This window comes from Cygnus olor, chromosome 2, assembly GCF_009769625.2.
Source record: "Cygnus olor isolate bCygOlo1 chromosome 2, bCygOlo1.pri.v2, whole genome shotgun sequence".
NCBI lineage: Eukaryota > Metazoa > Chordata > Aves > Anseriformes > Anatidae > Cygnus > Cygnus olor.
Window position 1 is genome coordinate 58,118,738 of NC_049170.1, and position 19,125 is coordinate 58,137,862.

The window sequence follows — 19,125 nt, forward strand, 5'->3', positions numbered from 1 at the left end:
ATCAAACATGGGACTGTCTACTGCTATTTATTCTATAATTTTATTTTTCTTCTGAAAAGGTGCCATTTCATTTCTTTGCACATTTTTTTGACTGGATACTGTGATGACCTTTTCCCCAGCAGTCCAGAAAAGTGAATTTTGAGAGACTTGGTTGAAGACAGGCAGAAATTATTCAGATCTATGTCATGAGTTTCTGGCCTGAACTTCTGTTCCCACACAGAAACCCACCAATTTCAGATGGACCATGTCTGGTTCTGGCCCAGTGGTTTTCACTGTAGACTGAAGTATACAGCTTAGCTGGGAAGAAAACCCTAGGGAGATAATTTCAGACTCTTAACTTATTCACTAGAGAACACTGCTTCTCATACAAATTGCTGCAAATCTCTGTACTTAGTGAGGCCAACTGTGAAATGAGAATAATAATGCTTATACACCTTTGTAAAGTGATTTCAAATCTACAAATGGAAATTTGAGTTCAAAGCATTATTATTAAACACATTGTCTGGATAGGGTAATGAAGAATTGAGAGACTCAGCTCCTTTTCTTAGCATCTCAGCTCAAAATGTATTAACTCTGGTCAATCTGTATTTTCTGTACCTCTCTGGATCTGATAAACAGCTGTTGAAAATCATATACAGCTTTGCAATCCTACAGTTTAGTCTGCATAAGTTATGCTTTTAGATTTTCAATTAGAATTTCTTCTAAAAGTTGACCGAAATGTTGCTTAATGTGTAAAACAGTGCTTACCAAGGGGCCTCTAGAACCACTTTCAGTTTTAAGGTAACTTATTTTAAGGGGGTGGCTGTAAACTGGCTATTAGCTGACTGGCAGTTCTATAAATTGCAGTACTCTGTTTCTTCATCTGCTTTCTGTGGAGCAGATGAAGAAAGCCAAAGGTTTCTCCGGGCAATCATATTACAAAAATCATTAGATTAAGAAATAGTAATAAATGTCATACTGCTTTTAATCATCTTTCTGGTTTTAAGCCTTTAGGATTTGCGTTTTCAAGTGTAGCTTCTCAGGTGTAAAAGCCAGAAAATTGCTTTAAATAAATGGAGGTTAGTGGTAAGACTGTATGTGGGACATTTTTAACACAAAAAAAAAAAAGGCAAAATTCCATTGATTTTTAAATCTGTCAAATACTGTGAGATTGAAGCTTTTAAAGCACTGTAAGCAGTTGTCTGATAAATTTCAGTTTCTTGTTGAAAATACCAATATGATTCAAACTATGTTAACTGGCTGTCATGCTCACAAGGACGCTGATTTGACAGAGGTTCTGGTGGAGGACTTAAACGCAGTTAAAAATGAAGCAAATACATAGCTCCCCTAAAACGGGTAAGATTGCTTTAAGGTTTATATCTAAGCCTGTGCTGCAGTGTCATTTTGGTGGATTTTGCTTTATTTTTTATTTTTGGAGTGGGTCATTGCTCTCTGGTCCTTTCAGACTGGGTGGTAGAGTGTTGAATGTCCAAGCACTTTTTAAAAGTTAATTGCGGAACACTTGATAATTCCTTTCTAAATAACATTCTGCTTGAGGCTGTGGGGACGTGTGGATGGCTGTGCATGCCCAATGTCTATGTGACTTTAGAAAGAAAATATTAAAAGCAGCTGGATGCAAATGCAGTTGTGCAGAATTTTTGAATGATCACAAAATCTGTGGTGAATTTGGACAGGATAAGCACTAGAATAAGCATTGAAGTCCACTTTAAATAGTCAAATAAACCAGAAGATGTCAGGATGAAATTATTTTATGACAGTCTTTATATTCACGGCAGGAGAAGCAATAAAGATATTTACAATATGAAGTTGTGTATAAGGAACCTAAATTAGGTCTCAGAAAGAGATATTGCATATTTAAAAAGAGATGTTCACTAAGGCAGTCATGTTACTTTTCTGCTGTATGGATTTACAGTTTTGAAATGGTTATGCCCCGTAACTCTTAATTAAGCTTGACAGTTTTAGTATTGAAATTGAAGGAGCTGGTTGGAAAGACAGTTTGCAAACAAGGGCCTCTCTTAATGGTCCCAGAGCTTGTCTTTGTTTACAGGCTTTACCATATTGTGGAGGAAGAAAGAAAGTAACCGTTATCTTTAATTATACATGATCTGCAGCATGTCAAAACAAGGGACTATAAAAAAGCACAAGTTGCTTACAATAAAAGCAGTTAGCATAGACTGTGTAGTGACTAAACCTACCAGAAGTTATTTAGATGACTGGTATCTTATGGTAAGAGATTACCATACTCATTTGGTGAGTCTACTTGTGTAAAGAATCTACTTAAAGGAGTTCTGTGGTGGACCTACTTTCTTGTGAGCCTGAATTCGCATGATATGGTATAATATAATGCCAGACTACAAAGTGATCCAAATAATGCCATCAAACCATTTATTTGCAAAGGGTTTTCCCAATCTTGTTTAAAAGTTAGATGGTTGAACAGTGCTAGATGTTCTACGTGAAATAATTTTTTTATACTTCTGGAAGAATCATCAATATTCTGGCAGCATTCTACATCTATTTCTTTATCATCAAGTAATTTTATTCCAAAATGGAAATGTTGGCCACTTCCTGATTCAGGTAAGCCCACCAAAAAGCTTATCAGACCTCTTCAGTCCATAGAACTTTGGCTTTAGATCTTTTTTTTTTTTTTTTTTTTCTGCCAGAAGGCAACACAAGAACTTATTACAGAATAAAATCTGAAAAGGAACCTAGTACAGGTTACATAAAAATTCCTTACATGGCTGATAATATAATGCAATTTTCATTGCCTTATCTCTGTTTTAGTTTGAGTTTATTTTTTTTAGATGTAGGTTTACCTATTTGTAAAATAGATAGAAGTATGTCTTAAATGTGTTTTGTTTGTTTTGTTGAAAAAAAAAAAGAAAAAGTCAGCATTAGATTTAAAATTAGAGAATGTCCTAAAACAGGTAGCAGAATTCAGCTGCCCCCATTGGGTAGCAAATTAATTTTCAAAATATTACAGAATCACAGAATCATCTAGGTTGGAAGAGACCTCCAAGATCACCCAGTCCAACCTCTGACCTAACACTAACAAGTCCTCCACTAAACCATATCACTAAGGGCTACATCTAAAGGTCTCTTAAAGACCTCCAGGGATGGTGACTCAACCACTTCCCTGGGCAGCCCATTCCAATGCCTAACAACCCTTTCAGTAAAGAAGTTCTTCCTCATATCCAACCTAAACCTCCCCTGGCGCAACTTTAGCCCATTCCCCCTCGTCCTGTCACCAGGCACGTGGGAGAATAGACCAATCCTCACCTCTCTACAGCCTCCTTTAAGGTACCTGTAGAGTGCGATAAGGTCGCCCCTGAGCCTCCTCTTCTCCAGGCTGAACAATCCCAGCTCCCTCAGCCGCTCCTCGTAAAACTTGTTCTCCAGACCCCTCACCAGCTTCATTGCCCTTCTCTGGACTCGCTCGAGCACCTCCATGTCCTTCTTGTAGCGAGGGGCCCAAAACTGAACACAGTACTCGAGGTGCGGCCTCACCAGAGCCGAGTACAGGGGGACAATCACTTCCCTAGTCCTGCTGGCCACACTGTTTCTTATACAAGCCAGGATGCTGTTGGCCTTCTTGGCCACCTGAGCACACTGCTGACTCATATTCAGCCGACTATCAACCAGTACTCCCAGGTCCTTCTCTGCCAGGCAGCTTTCCAACCACTCATCTCCCAGCCTGTAGCTCTGCTTGAGGTTATTGCACCCCAGGTGCAGGACCCGGCACTTGGCCTTGTTGAACTTCATACAGTTGACCTCAGCCCATCGGTCCAGACCATCCAGATCCTCCTGCAGAGACTTCCTACGCTCGAGCAGATCAACACGTGCACCTAACTTGGTGTCGTCTGCAAACTTACTGAGGGTGCACTCGATCCCCTCATCCAGATCATTGATAAAGATGTTAAAGAGAGCCCTAGTACTGAGCCCTGGGGGACTCCACTAGTGACTGGCCTCCAACTGGATTTAACTCCATTCACCATGACTCTTTGGACCCGGCTACCCATCCAGTTTCTAACCCAATGAAGCATATACCAGTATTAAAATGTAGCTCATGGAAAAAAAAGACATTATTTCATAAGATAAGTATTTGTGAAGATTGTTGGTAAATTGCAGTCCTTGCCTTTACTTCTTACATCTGTTAGAAAGACTCTCAGGGTAATCATGGAAGACTTTATGCTCCTCACCACTCTTCACCAGAACCTCTGGGGGTCTGAGCGCCCTCCAAGCACCACCACCGTGGCTCAGGTGGACCACCTGAGTTCTGACCACTGCAAAAACACCTTTTGCCTTGTGAATTTTCTGGATGGCACTCCAGATCTTGCATCAGATCTGCTCCCTTCGAAGTAGAGAATAATTTGCTTTGAGAAAACTGCAAGACTGAGAAGGGGCTATGGTTATGAGCACTAACATCCTGGCTGTCATCCAGTCAGAACAGGTTGAAGAACCTGCTGTAGGTGTTGCAGAACGTACTGTCTCAGTGTGGATTTTCATCAAAGCATACAAGGTGAAATCCTGGGAATTGATAGGAGTTTTCTCATCAGTTTTACCAATAATTCCTGAGGAGTAAATAATTGATGGTTGGCAATCACTTTATAATTTACATAACTCTTTTAAACTTGGTGAACCTTCTGAATACAGAAAAACAACTGATTCCAGAGTCCACCTTGGTTTAACGTCTGGTTGAATGGTATGTGCATTTCAATAAGTGCTTGATTAGTACACAAGAGTTCAAGACAGTAAGAGATGATGTATTTCACTGAAATGGCTAAAGGGAAATAGGAAAACACAAGTTCATAAACTTCACTTGTGGCCATAATTCACTTGTGGTTTGTAATGTATTTTTTTTTATAAAATCAGGCTGTAAAGCAGAAGGGAACTTTGTTTTTAAGTATTTACTCACTTGATGAGTAGAAACGTAATCTTTCTGGGGTTTCATAATGCCTTTTTCCCTATTTCTGCATTTCTGAAAAAGGGATCTTACTCTCTGAACCCACAACAGTATTCTGGAGTTAACTATTCTGGAGTTTAACCCTGGGAATATTCAGCAAATTCACACAGGACTTTGAGCCACAGTGTACTAATCTTGAGTATGATAGTTAGACTGTGTGTGCGAGGCAGAGGGAGAATTTAGTGTATACAAATAGTAAAAAATGTGCTAAGAAGGAATCCGTCTCAATTTGTCAATGGGCATACTATGTGGAGAGGGAAGAAAGACAACTAAAATCATACTCTGTTAGATTTAGAAATCTTTTGCTGTGCTGCTATTTCCTTTTGTGACTCCATGTACTGAATCTTCTGAGGATAGTCAGAGAAGCACTCTTCTCACCTGAAAGATATCTTACAAACCAGAGGTTATACTTTTCTCTGAAAGAAAATCTACATGTTACAAAGAAGACAGTGGTAGGTATAATGTTCTTTTAATGCCATGATGAAGTATTTATTCAAGTATTTACTATGTAATACCATGATGAGTATTCATTTAAGGTGTGAAAGGGAGGCTTTGATAAATAAGCTTTGGAGAACAAACTGTATCCAGGTCAGTGGACTGCAGCATTGGGTTTCCACATGCTCTTCCTGTTGAACTCTTTTATGAAAATAATTCCAACAATTAACTTTTTGCAGCAGGGAGAGAAGGTTCTGCTTCCCTTAGAATAACATCATGTCTGGTGATGAAAAAGCTGTCCTGACTGAAGCAGGATTTGGATGTCAATTCCCTCTGACAGAGGAGGGACCTGAATGTGGGTCATCCGCCTCCTGAGGGACTGCTCCAGCTATTAATCCCTGCTGGTAAAAGGTACAGCGCATTCCCAGTTTAAAAAAAAATAGATGGTTGATGCTGTGAAGCCAGATCTATTAGGTATGCTCTGAGCACAGCTACTTCAAACGTGCCCTTCAAATGAGATCAGTAGAGAAACACGGATAGCAATGGTGTTTTGAGATCAAAGAAGGTATCCAGTTGTGTCAGCCTCTTAAACTTCAGGTGCATCTTGGTGCAGATAGAAATCAAACCTTTATGTGCCTAGAAAATGTTAATACCAAGAACTGAAGTGTCAGTGGAGTGCTCGGTGGCAGCAGAGCCGGGGTTCGAGCGCTATGATGTCAGGCACTTAAAGTGTTCATGTGAATCTTACTCTTTGCTCAGCACTCTAATATGTAAATCATTAGTATCTATTGAGTTTTGTTATTCCTATAGAAAATACCTAAAGATATACCTTAGATAGGTAAGATAAGGTGTTGGTATGCTGTCAGCAAAGTTGTCCTTCTGAGTGTTTGCTGAGGGTATTGCGCTTTGTACCAACTTTCCAAAAGAGATTACCAAATAATAGCATCTGCCTTCTGTGCCTTCTTATTCCTTGGGGTCACTTTACCCTTAGCGTGCACATTGAGCTAACAATAGTGGCTGAAGTTCTCAAGTCATCTGAGGAGCTTGTATGCCGAGCTGTATCTGTAAAAATAGAGACATGCCATATAACAAGTATTGTAAGTATGGTGTATGCAGACAATGTGATGCTGCGTTTTGAAAGTGCAAGGAGGACATTAAGTTTGACAGGATTATTGATCAGCTAGAAAGTGAGTAACTGTCTTAGGTTTTCTTATAAGCTTGGAACTTACTGAATAGTAGTAATTCTGGGGGCACTGAAGCAGTTGCTGGTTCCTAAAATTTATGTAAAGTGAAGAAATTGTAATATTTTGTTGAGGGGAAAAAAAGTTAAAAGGTAATGTCTTACAATAATGCATGGTTGTTTTTCAGCCTGAAGATAAAATGGAAATTTCATAGATTCTCTCTGCATCTGTTTGCATTTTCACTTAGATGTAGATTTGAACTCCGTTCCTCCTAATGGTCAGTGCCTAGAAATTTTAAACAAGAAAGTCAAGTTTACCCTAACACTATCAATATTTTTATAGCAAGCCTGTATGTCTAATTCTTGTCTTTTAAGAGCTTCCCATTGTTATCAACCTTACAGGGGGTAAAATAGGTACTATCTCAGAAGATGTCTGTGAAATACAAAGCTAAACATCTAATGTTTTCATATATATATACACACATATATGACAGTTGCAGCAAAATTCCTGCACTCTTCACAGAATCACAGACTAGTTAAGGCTGGAAGGGACCTCTGGAGTCCATCTTGTCCAATCCCCCCAGCTCACGCAGGGCCACTTTGAGCAGGTTGACCAGGCCCATGTCCAGACAGGTGTTGAGTAACCCCAAGGAGGCAGACTCCACAACATCTCTGGGCAACCTGTGCCAGTGCTCAGTCTGCACAGTAAAGTTCTTGCTGATGTTTAAATGGAACCTCTTGTGTTCTAGTTTGTGCTCATGGCCTCTTGTTCTGGCAGCGCACACTGTTGAGAAGAGCCTGGCTTCATCGTCTTTTCACCTTCCCTTCAGATTTTTATAGTCATTCATAAGATCCCCCCTGAGTCTCTTCTTCAGGCTGAACAGTTCCAACTCTCTCAGCCTTTCCTCATAGGAGGGGTGCTCCAATCCCTTTGTTATCTTGGTAGCCCTCTGTTGGACTCTTCAGTATGTCCAGTTCTCTCTTGTACTGGGGTGCACACCACTGGACACGTTACTCCAGCTGTGGCACCACCACTGCTAAGTAGAGGGGAAAGATCACCTCTCTTGACCTGCTGCCAATATGCATAATGCAGGCAAGAATCCCATTGGCCTTCTTAGTGGCAAGGTTTATCTCTTTTCTTAAGGTTTATCTGAAATGTGAAAGGTTCTGTCAAATTCTGCAGATTCTTGGGGTCTAGTTTTCCACTTCTGCAGAAAGTTGCCCTGCTATTCTACTCCCTGGTTGTGTCTTCAGCCTTAATTGGCTGGAATTTTTTCCTTACCTGAGGGTAAAATATAATGGACTAATCACCTAGACCCTTATTTGTCTGTTTGTATAGCAGAAATCTCCTTCCTTTGGCTCTTGCTGGGCAATTCGAGTCCAACTGGTAGTCTGGAAAACTGGAAGAGTATAACTGACAAGGTGATCATATATCAGCTAAAAATAAAATGTTGTTTTTTGGATAATTCTAAATGTATTTGTGCTAAGGATGAAACGACAGACCTATTTGCACAAAGCACAGAATCATGGACGGATAGTCAGTAACATCTCTGGAGATGAGCACCAAGGGGGTGTGATAAACCAAGCCAAAGGCCTTGCAGTAGCAAATGGTGTATACATCAGTGTATGTCTCCAAGACCGCCTTAGGGTTTATGTACTTTGAAAGTCCTTACATCCCTGAACTGACTGATTATTTTATTTTGTTTTCAGACAAGAGTTGGCACAAGCATTGTTTTAATGGATATAATAGTAAGAAGCGTGATTGTTATGATATATATTTAAATACACCGTTCTGAGGATACAATTCATGTATGATCTCATTCTGAGGTGTTTGACGCACAAAGAGCAGAAGTCCCAAGCACCCAGAAATGTAACTGGGAACTAGAGAGTTTGTGTGAAAATGGTGTCCTTTCTCATACTGATCATATGAAAAATGCAGCGCTCGCAATTTGCAGAGGGCCATCAGAGTTAAATGACAAGTTTTCATTCCAAAGTGTGGTGCTCTTCTAGGAGCAGCAGTGGTCAATAATATAGGTGGCTTGTCCCACAGGTATGGCTGTGTTTGTCACTTATTCTGAAGAATTAGTTGGTTTGAATTCATCCATGCAAATTCTTGTAGAGGGCTCTCTGGAGACTACCATGTTTTAGTTTTTCAGTAGGACAGTTTGCACAAATCCTTTCTTCCTACTCTTCTTCCTGGAATTTGCCTTGACAATGAAGAGCTGTGAAATATTTAAAAATCAATAGAATTCACATTTAAAAAAAAAAAAAATGGAGTGCATCGACAGTGGTAACACTGCATTTGCACGAAAAACAGCTGGGTATGCATATTTGATTTATTCACTCAGTAAGTCTTAGAATGTGTTTGTAAGGTCTGTGATCCTTTTGCATAATTTGTTCTGGTTTATTATTGGTGTTGTCACTCTTACAAGGAAAATTAAATGGCTTGTTTGGAGGCTGGGGATTCAGCATAGTAGAATGCAGCTACGCGGTGTTTTGTAAGTAGTAGCTATAATTAACACAATAGCCCAAGCTTAAGTGTTTCTCCAAGTTAAAGCTGAGAACTACCTTGTTAGCAGGAGCACAGGCGAAGGGACTGGATTTTACTGACTGACGTTAAAGAAGTTTTTCCATTTTAAATATAGCAGTTCTGCAAGATTTGCTGTGAAACTTCTTTTATGTTAAGCATTTATATTTCAGAGTGTTGATTTGGGATGCATAAGTTTGAAATGATCTTTTTTGTGATTCCCCAATGTCACAGGTGAGCAGTGGTTTTTCTGGTGAAGAGAAGCACTGGTAAGAGGGAAACTTAGTTCAAGCAGCAAAACAGCAGAATGAGGACCATTTTTATATAACGTGCATTATTTGTTCAGTGCGAAGTGAGTTTTATTCTGCGAGGTTACATTAAAAGTGTTATCTTAGGTTTTGCCATTGTGTTTTTCAAGGAATTTGTAATGCAGATAATAAGAACTTTTGGGTTAAACCCTCCTATAAACTTCCCTCTTCCCCCAGCTAAACCACAAATAGAAGTGTCTAGTTGGCTGTCAAGTATAACAATCAAAAGTGAGAGTTGAGTGTAAGTATACTGATGAAAATAAGATTACAGACACCTAATGCTTATTAAAATTAAGCAAATCTTGTGGCATTAGTCATTTTCGTATTATAAAGGCATTATAAAAAAAAAAAGCCTTGGTAATCCAAAAGACATGTGGCTATTGGTATGTTTACAATAGCATTTTATTTTGGATCAAGAATATTCTATTGAAGCAAGCTTTCTGCCTATGTACTATGCTTTGCTTTACATTGCTGAGTGGTTTTGGTGTATATAAACGAATCTCCCTGTGGATGAAATTAAAAACATGCTTCAGAACTTACTCTCCTACTGCTAATGCATATTTATTGTACAGGACCAGACTAGACCTAACCTGAAGTAGTCTTCCTCCCTCTTTTCCTTCCCAAAACATGTAGTGTGAATATCATACTTTCAGCATCACCAGTTTTGCTCTATAGAACTGATTTTAGTATGCCATGCTACTTGCTAATATAGTATATGTGTAGATAGTGTACAGTCATTGAGTTGCCAGCGAAACTCAGTTGATAAAATCAGAATCTTGTCTTGTGAGGCAGAAGTGAACTCTGGATACCAATTCCCACATCAGCCAGTAAACTGTGTATTAGGAACTGGACCTGTATGTTAGGTAGGCAACGAGAGGGTTGGTGTTTTTTGTTCTTTTAATGCTTAAAAATAAATAAATAAATAAAAAGGACTTCGGAGCATCAAGCATCTAAGGAACTCATTCTCGTGTGATTTTGCTCCTCAGTGTCTCAGTTTTTTATTTATTTATTTATTTATTTATTTTGTTAATTGCCATTTATTTCATTTCTGATGGGGACATTGTTCCAGTTGAGTATGTTTGTGAAGTGGGTGGTAGCTCCTATTTAAAAACAAAAACAAAAAACAAAACAAAACAAAACAAAAAAAAAACTCTGAAAGCAAGAGTTCCTTTAAATAAACTAGCAAGAATGTTTGTAGTAACAAGCAAGTAGTTCTTCCCAGAGTTTCAGTTTTGGAATTAACACTCAGGGACGGGTGCTTCCTTGGCAGAAAATTATGTATATTGCTTGCTGATTCCCCAAACTTCTTTATCTTAGTTCTAAAATTCCCAGTTCTCTGTATTTAGGTAACATCTGAGTATGTGCTGAGCACCTCTTTGCTTTTTCATAAAGGCAAGGTCAAAAACAAAATAGACAGCACATTGTCATTCATTTTTTTAGTGGAAACTCTGCTTCAGTCTTTGGATTATGTAGCCCACTATGACCACAGTAAATATGCTGATGACTTTGAGCATTTTTCAGTGTTAAAGAAACAGCTAATTGTGGCTCTAAGACTAATGCAATAGAATGAACAATGTTTTACTAAGAAGATTTCTGAGGTTGCAGTGGGCCGTTAGAATACTTTTCCTTTTGGTGTATTCAATTCTACCATCAGTTTCTGCCGTTGGAGACCTCGGAAGATACCATTCTAAGGTCCTTTCTCTCTCACGGATGTAAAACCAGAATACTTTGGTTGTAATCAGTGATTTTTTCTACATAAAAAGAAGAATGTGGGTTACTTCAGTAGAGTACTATTCTTTAAATAGTTATGTTTCTAATTTAAGGAATATCCATATTAAAACCTTTTTTTCCACTTGTTTGCTAGAATTGCCTACTGAAATTTATTCCATTGTATGCTAGTTTCTGCTTATGTCGTAATGAATACCTTTATAAGCTGACTTATTAATTGTCCTGTGATCGTGAAATCTGTTTCACCAATAGAAGAAGTACCCATTCCAACCTTTCTTTGACTTAATAACCTTTAGCACCATGCAGGTGCCAAGTCTTTCAATCCACACAGTATGTTAAGAAAATCTTTAAGTGAAAAACTGATCATTTCTGATTATTTGGTGGACTGCATTTCAATTAAACAGGAGAGTTTAACGTACTCATTTAAAAAAAAAAATCAACAGGTTGCTTCAGTAATTGTGCTTTGCTTATCTGTAGCAATACCCTTATCTATCTTCACTGCAGTTTTGCGTGAACATTATTTTGTTGTGTTTGCTGTTTTCAGGAACTACTTTTTTAGGTTTTGTTATGAGATGCTCCCACTAAATATAACTTCTCTGGTATTCTTAGAATCACAATTTCAATGTTAATTCTTCTACAGCACAAGAAACTTTAACTGCCATATGGAGAACAGCCTCAGCTGTCTTTTGTCAGTGTTGATATTTTGGAATCGTGAAAAAATTCCATGTCCCATCCCACATGCTCTGACACTTAAGAAGGCAGTGACTATTGATTTAAAAAATGGATCTGTGGGGCAGGAATTTACTGATTGATGATACTGGAAACCAAATCACTTGCTTTTTTTTTTTTTTAAATCCCAGAAAATTGACTGGCGTGAGAGCAGCAATGTGAGTGTCTTTGCACTATCCATACAGGAAGGAATTTTCAGAGGGATCCTTCTGAGCTTTTCTGTCAGTAGCTTGTATTTCTGGACTCCCACATATGTGATCAGAAATATCTGTAGCCCAAATCTCTGCAGTATCTTTTGCAAGGATCTTGATTAATATCTTCGATATCTAGATGTATTTCTACAAGTGCAGAGATTTTCTGAAAATGTGTAACTGTCTTCCAACTTTCAACTTTAAACTCACAAACTACTTTACTAGTGGTAAAATCCCTGATCCCCCATACTACCTGCCTCTTTTCTTCTTCTTCCTCTGCGCTAAACCTGCCTCTCTTAGTGCAAGACTCTTGACAGATCATTGGAAAGGAAAAGAATGGCTCCTCTACAGACAGGCAGTAAAATACAAAAATACAACTAATATTGCTCAGCAGAAGGTCCTTTCTGTGGCTCAAGTTCTGACTTGGGAGTCGTACTTCGCTAGCACCTTGAGGCGTGACAGTATCTGAGCACAGCAAATCCCCCTGTGGTGTGGTACTGCTTACATCATTTCACAAAGAATGAGTACAGCAGTGGTCTTTCCCAGAGGCTTCTTTGTTTGAAGTAATGAAAGCCTTTTTCCCTCTGAAAATTCAATAGCCAGAAGCCTCACAGTATGCGGAATAGCTTCTAGTGATATTATTTGAACACTGAAGGGAAACAAAGAAGGGGCATATATTGTGTTATTGTTTCCCAGACAAAAGATTGTATTTAAAAATATATATGCCTTTTGAATATGCTTTGTGGCAGACATAGAGCTTGAAGACTGGCATATGACAAGGGGAAATCAATAAAAAATGCATAATGATATTATAAATATTTATAGAATAGCTAGATAAGTATAATATGACAGGGAGAAGCCACAAAGGCTTTTAGAACAGAAAATGTGTGCTCTAAGCCATCCTAGAATTATTCTGAGTTAAAACGGGGTATAAAGGCATTACATAGGCTGACAGAGAAGTTCACTCCACCTTTGATTAAAATCCTTTCTAAGCGAAGCTTAGTCAAAGAACGTGGCTAAAGATAAGTTGGAAAGCAGAAGGGAAATAACAGTTTTCAGAAAGGAAGGGATTGTTCAATGACTGTCCCCATGGGACACAACGGAAATGTTGGTTGATTTGCAACCGCGGAAAGTGAGGAAGTAGTTCTCTCTGTCTGTGCGGGATTAAAAAGCTCCATCTTTTTCCAAAGACTGTGAGTTTTCCAAGTCTGCTAAAAAATATGGATGAGATGAATGTTTTTTTTTTTCTTAACTACAATTTTTGCATATAGCTGGCTGTTGATGTAGTTGTTAATGCACCTGTTAATATGTACATCTAGGAGTTATGCATGTCAGACTGCAAACAGTAAATAGGAAAAGAAGTGGGTAAGAATGGAGATGAACAAATTTGGTTCCCTGAATACATGTAGAAATTTTCTACAGCCATCCTTCTGTCCTGTCCTGTAAAAATTTGTCATTACCGCCTGGCCAGTTCCACAGGTCAGACACTACGAGAGGACTTACATTGTGGTGCTTGGCTGCATTCATCCTTTGTGTTGATGTAAACACCAAGAATACACTGGAGGTTTTGTGTGGAGGAATTTATTCTTTTCTGCTTGTGCTGCAGATGGCTGAATTTGCTCAGTCAGCAAAAGCTGCAAGAAAAGTACATAATGATAGAAATTTATACTAAAAATGGAAGAAAAAGAAAAGCCAGCAAAAGCTTCTTCAGTGTAGAAATTCCATATCTGGGGACAAGATATTTTTGCTGCTGAAATCTTGCTTACAGAATTCTCTTTCCCATTAGTCCAAACAGAGCACAATTTTGCTAATGGTTGGGTCAGGGTGCTAATTATCTTTGTGAAAAATGGATGGGCAGACAGTCCAGGAGATAGATGCTTCCTAATTTGTTAAGGGCTTTAAAGATAAATGGCCTTGAAGTAAATTTGTTTTCAAATGAATAGCCACTAGAGTGCTGAGAGCAGTGGCAAAGTGAGCTCTCATCAGGTTTTCTCAGAGTGATGGATGCTGCATATTCTGTCCACTGACGTGGTCTTTGCCATCAGAAGTCCCAACTTATTAATAGCTTCTAGGGCAATGGTTGTAAATTATTGCAGCCCAATTTTACTACTGTTTTACATCTACCAAGGACTGAGCCCTTTATGTAGCTTTATATTAACTCAGTGAGCACCATTAAAATACTGACATTTAGGTTCATTTTGGTAGCATTAGCCATAGCATTCTATCATGCATTAATTACAGAGGTTTGAAATGACTGGAATTTTTCCTTTTCTAAAAGCACGAGAAAAAATAGTTTACATTTCTCCCCCACTGCAACCCATGACTTTGCTGAAAAAGAAACAAAAAATACTCCTAATTGTATGCTCTGGAGGCATCTACTTCTTTGCTGCTTTGCAACCACTGAGCAAATAATAAGAAGCAGCCCTTACGGGCTTCATTGGGCTCTTGGAAGTGTCGCCTCTGAAAATCAACCTCTGAAGTCTCGCTGTGGACACCTACATCTAGGTCTCCGACTTCAAAAACATATCTTAATGTATAGCAAGAGTCCTCCTAATGAGCAACAAAAGCTAAAATCTTATGTATTTCCATATGCTGATATGGCTTAGGGGTTTAAAACAGACAGAGAAATGCCTTCTGTGATTCACAGCAGGAACACGTTTATAGCATCCATGTCTATTTGTATTATCATATCACTGTAAGAACCTGCAATGTTCACTGGCTCTTTTCAGTGGAGGGCACCACTAGATGATTATGTTTAATATAAGGAGTTGGCAGCCTTTCTCACTTAACCATCATTAGGAGATCTGCTGCTGAGGTCCCATTTTGTGAGGCAGCTGGAAATTGGCACTTAGTTTGAATGTATTGTTTTTTACCTTTCTCTTCAAGGGCAAGGCAACACTGTTCAGACTAAGCAAAGAAGGTTTTCTTACTCTCCTTTATTTACTTGGTCCTCTGACCCCTCCAATCTTTTCAAAGTAAATTTATTCCCCTATATGTACATGAATTAAATAGAAATGTGGACCATGTCATCAAAGATGCAAGCGTATGACTTGAGGGAAGGTATTTAAAAGGACCACACAGAAGGTATCTATGGTAAACTTGCAGACTTTTTACAGGAGTAAAAATTATCTAGGTCTTCGGTACCATATCTCTGCACTACTGGGGGACAATACTATCACTTCTGTTTTACAGATAAGGGAACGGAGCCATATAAGATATGTGCATATACAGATAAGGAACGGAGGTCAGCGGAAAAGCCCAAGGTGATTGAAAGGCGAGATATGGAATAGGGGTGCTCTGTTCTCCTAATCCTCTATTCAGGCTGCCATTCATGATTTTAACCATTGTCCTCTTTCCACTCTCACCCCAAAACATTCCCGCATCTTCAGGAGTTTCAATACCTGTATTTTCCCTGGTAATGTTGTATGGCTTCAGCCACTGCTTCACCTGTAGCCTTTCTGCCTCCTGCTGTACTGGATCCACTCAAAAGCCTGAAAGGCTTTCTAGTTACAGAGGCTTTCTTCTTTCAATTACAGTAGTTTCATATGACCAAATAATACTTCATTAACCTGATTGCCTAAGGATATCAAGCTCCAGGGGAAACTGATATTCCTATATTATAGGCAAGATAATTAAGTGAAGTAATGCAAATCCCAGCACAAGCAACTGTAATAAGACAGGGGATGTATTTACTCTTTGAAGCCAAATTGTGTAGTATCTTAAATCCTTTTATTTTAAGGCTCCTATATTTGTAGATTTATTTTCATCCCTCACAATGGACATATTGCTAGGACAGGGTGCTTTAGGAGCCCATTCAGACTAGTGGAGCAGTTCAGGTTGCTGGGAAATCCAGTGAGATCCAATGAAATCCAGTGAGTCTGTGGCATCACCTCGATAACACAGGCTAAAGAACACATTTGCTTTGACTGACTTTGATTTTGAGCTCCTTGGATATGACTTTTTGTTCCGCGTTTGTAAGGCAACTACTGCAGTGGCTGTACTGTGACTGAAGCTTCGAGATGATAGGATAACGCAGGAACAGAAGCCATTGATGTCAGTAAGAGTTCTGCATCCCCTGGGATAGTGGACTGTTGAACCTAGATTAGAGACAAGTTCATTCTGAGATAGCCACAGCCTCCCCTGTTAACAGAGGCCATGGCAAAGCTAATATCAGTAAATGCTGCATTCAGCTGGCACCAACAAGCAGGAGATTAAATGAGAGAGCTATATAGATGAGGGGTCCTGTTGAGGGTGGCCTTCAGTGGATAACAGTCTCTTATAAATGAAAAGTTTTTTTAGCAAAGCCCTACCAAGTAAAAGGTGTCTAATTAAGTTCTGGCTGCTTCTGTATCTGAAAACGATGAAACCTGAGAAGCAATGAAATGAGTGGAGTTGCTCTGAGGTAGCTGGACTAAAATTAAATGTGGCAAAAGAAAAAAAAAAAAGCAAAAAGAAATCAATATTCTTGCTAATAAGAGTCAATGTTTATCTTACAGGAAACCTGAAGTTTTGCCTTCTGATTCTGAACCAGCCTTTCAACAAAGGTCATTTTCATTGTCTGTGGAGCAAAGGTAATAATAACTTACATATATCTTCATTTGCTTATTTACTTGGCTGCTACCTGGCTAATGAACTTCAAGTCTGTTGAATTGCTATGTGGCAATTTCCTCTAACTAGAGCAACCTTCTGGTGAGGGTGCGAATCAGCAGAATATGTCCCTTGTTGCAGAATGCAGCAAGTGAACTGATTATGCAAATTCTGCTTCTCTGCATTGCTTACGTCAGTGGGAACTTTATGAACTGATCTGTGAAAGATTCTTTCGCTTTTCAGAAGCATCTTAGGAGTGATCATTGTTTTGCTGACAAAGTGTAGTAGATCAATGGTGCGTTTAAAAGTCTGGGAGCAAGCATTCCTTTAAAGGTCATCAGTGAAATGTGTTAATTTTAATCAAAATAAAATGAACCGTGTAGGTATTATGTTGTGAAAGTGGTGGGAATTTGTGTGTATGTCAGAAATATGCAAATCAAATTTCACTACCCTTTTGTTTAATATGCACTGTGCTAATCAGCTCTGGTACAATAGCTGCAAATTTACTGACATTTTTTGGAGATGTATAAATCTTTAAAAGCTTGGAGCTATTAATTCCTCCAGTGCAGAAATGTAGTCCTTCAGAAGCTTTGTGACAAACCACGGGAAATGTCTCTAACTTGTTATCAGGCTGGGAACCTTGCAGAGAGATTCCTTGTAACTAACTGGGGCAGATAGCGCTAGTTCATTTCACCGTAGGCATGGGGTCCAGTAGGGGGTAGCTGCACAGTTAAAAAGGAATTGGAGTAAGAGACAAAGTAGGGAAAATGTATTCATATCACCTAATTCCAGCTAACCTAAAGTAGTTGCCTATCTAGACATAGGAGATAAAAAAGAATGGAAACTTGCACGGGATGATTCAAAGCATCTGAATGAGTATTGTGTCTCAAATGGGCTCTGTTTAGCTTGCAGTGTCAGACAGAAGTGCTCGGTGGAAGGACTGTCAGCTCTATTTGCTATATTTTCTAGATGCGATTTTAAGTATTTTTTCATTTAAAAAGATACACTGAAAGTACATATTCTGCATTAAATACTGAAAAGAAGAAGGGTATTTGTCTTCTTATTTCACCCCAGCTTTCCTCTGTTCTGAGGGTTGAGGTTGGAAAACAGCAAACGAGACCAGTTACAGAATGGCAGCATGTAGTGTACTGTAGTATGATAGGTATGTTGCTTTTATGCTCTGTTATGTTAAACCAGACTTTTTTGTCTGTCCTTTGGAATTTTAAGTCTTCCTCTTGCAATCAAATCTCTGCAGAGTAACTCTTGGGGCATGGAGTGCTTCTTACTGTAACACTAATGGGCCCTTAGCTGTAGTGCTTCAGTGAAGGACTGGGATGAGAAGCCGAATAAAATTGAGTAGACTACAGAATGTCTTGCTTGAGACTACCACAGTGGGTTTCTGTCCTCTGAGCATAACTACAGTGAAAATAATTACTGGTGCTGCAGATAGTTTTTTCAAAGTGCCTGTGAAAGTTAGGAGCAGAAGTCCTATTTAAGCTGATAGGACTTGTGCTGGTAGGTTACCTCCAGAAATAGGTGGATATTTTCTGTCTAAGCAAAACAAGAGAGGAAGATGGTGTTTTTTTCAAAACATCTCAGCTTCAGTAAACCTTAGCTGTGAATCCAGGACAAGATTCTGGTAACACCTGATTGACAGTCCTCATAGGCTGCTGTAGGCATCAGCAATCTTGTGCCTCCTGGACCCTGGCCCTGAAAGAGTCTCTGCAGAGAGCTGTTGCACGACTAGGAGACCCTGAGGTTTTGGTACGTGAACTGAAAGAATTTTGGAAAGAATGAAACATCTTCAGAAACAGTGCCTGATCACCAGCTGTACTTCCTTGATATCCCATAAAAATTCTAGTGTATGTGAGTAATGAGAAGGAAACAGTAGGGCTGTTGATCCACAAAATATTGCCAGCTACACAAATCATGAAAAAAGGGAGAGAAAAGTGTAAGGAAAAAAAATATTGACCAACTTCTTAAAGTTACTGCAATCTTGGGTGTTATACTGAGTACAGAATGCTGAGACAGAAGTGTTATTTTCAAGTAGCTTGTGTCCTTCTATCAAAATAACTTGTCTCATTAGACCTGTCACTTTAGCATCAAGTAAAAATGAAGGTGTGATGTGATATGTCCTCAGTTTAAAAAAAATAAATCACATTAAGTGTGGCTATTCCAGGCTAAAATCATCCCAGGTGTAACTTCTCTTGACCTCAAGAAAAAGCGGTTGCAGCTAATTAGCCTTTGGTTTATTACAGACTTGTATGAAATCTATTTTTACTGACATACTTTGAAAAGAACTATTTCGATCAGTGCAAGTTTGCATGAACAGTGTGCTTTGGGAAGGACACTGAAGTCTGAATTCCTTGCTTACAGGGGACATTTAGCAGCTTTTACGACTCTTACCATACAAGCATGCAAAGAGTCAATAGTGAGGTACCATAAGCTGAAGATTGCCATGATTTTCTTTTATTATGTTC

At 38.9% G+C, this 19,125-nt stretch overlaps 1 protein-coding gene across 18 annotated transcripts in view; it reads left to right on the plus strand.

Annotated features, from left to right (window-relative positions):
• Positions 1–19,125, plus strand: part of TPK1 (thiamin pyrophosphokinase 1) — a 324,434-nt gene that overhangs the window by 43,130 nt on the left and 262,179 nt on the right. For 12 of the 18 annotated variants that reach the window (XM_040547189.1, XM_040547200.1, XM_040547209.1 and 9 more), the window contains one exon: positions 16,555–16,629. The exons of 3 other annotated variants lie outside the window; for them this stretch is intronic. In XM_040547189.1, the coding sequence (XP_040403123.1) occupies positions 16,555–16,629 (75 nt within the window). Of the gene's footprint in view, positions 1–16,554; positions 16,630–19,125 lie in introns of those variants that run through there. 3 more of the 18 variants (XM_040547207.1, XM_040547206.1, XM_040547195.1) reach the window with 2 other exon arrangements.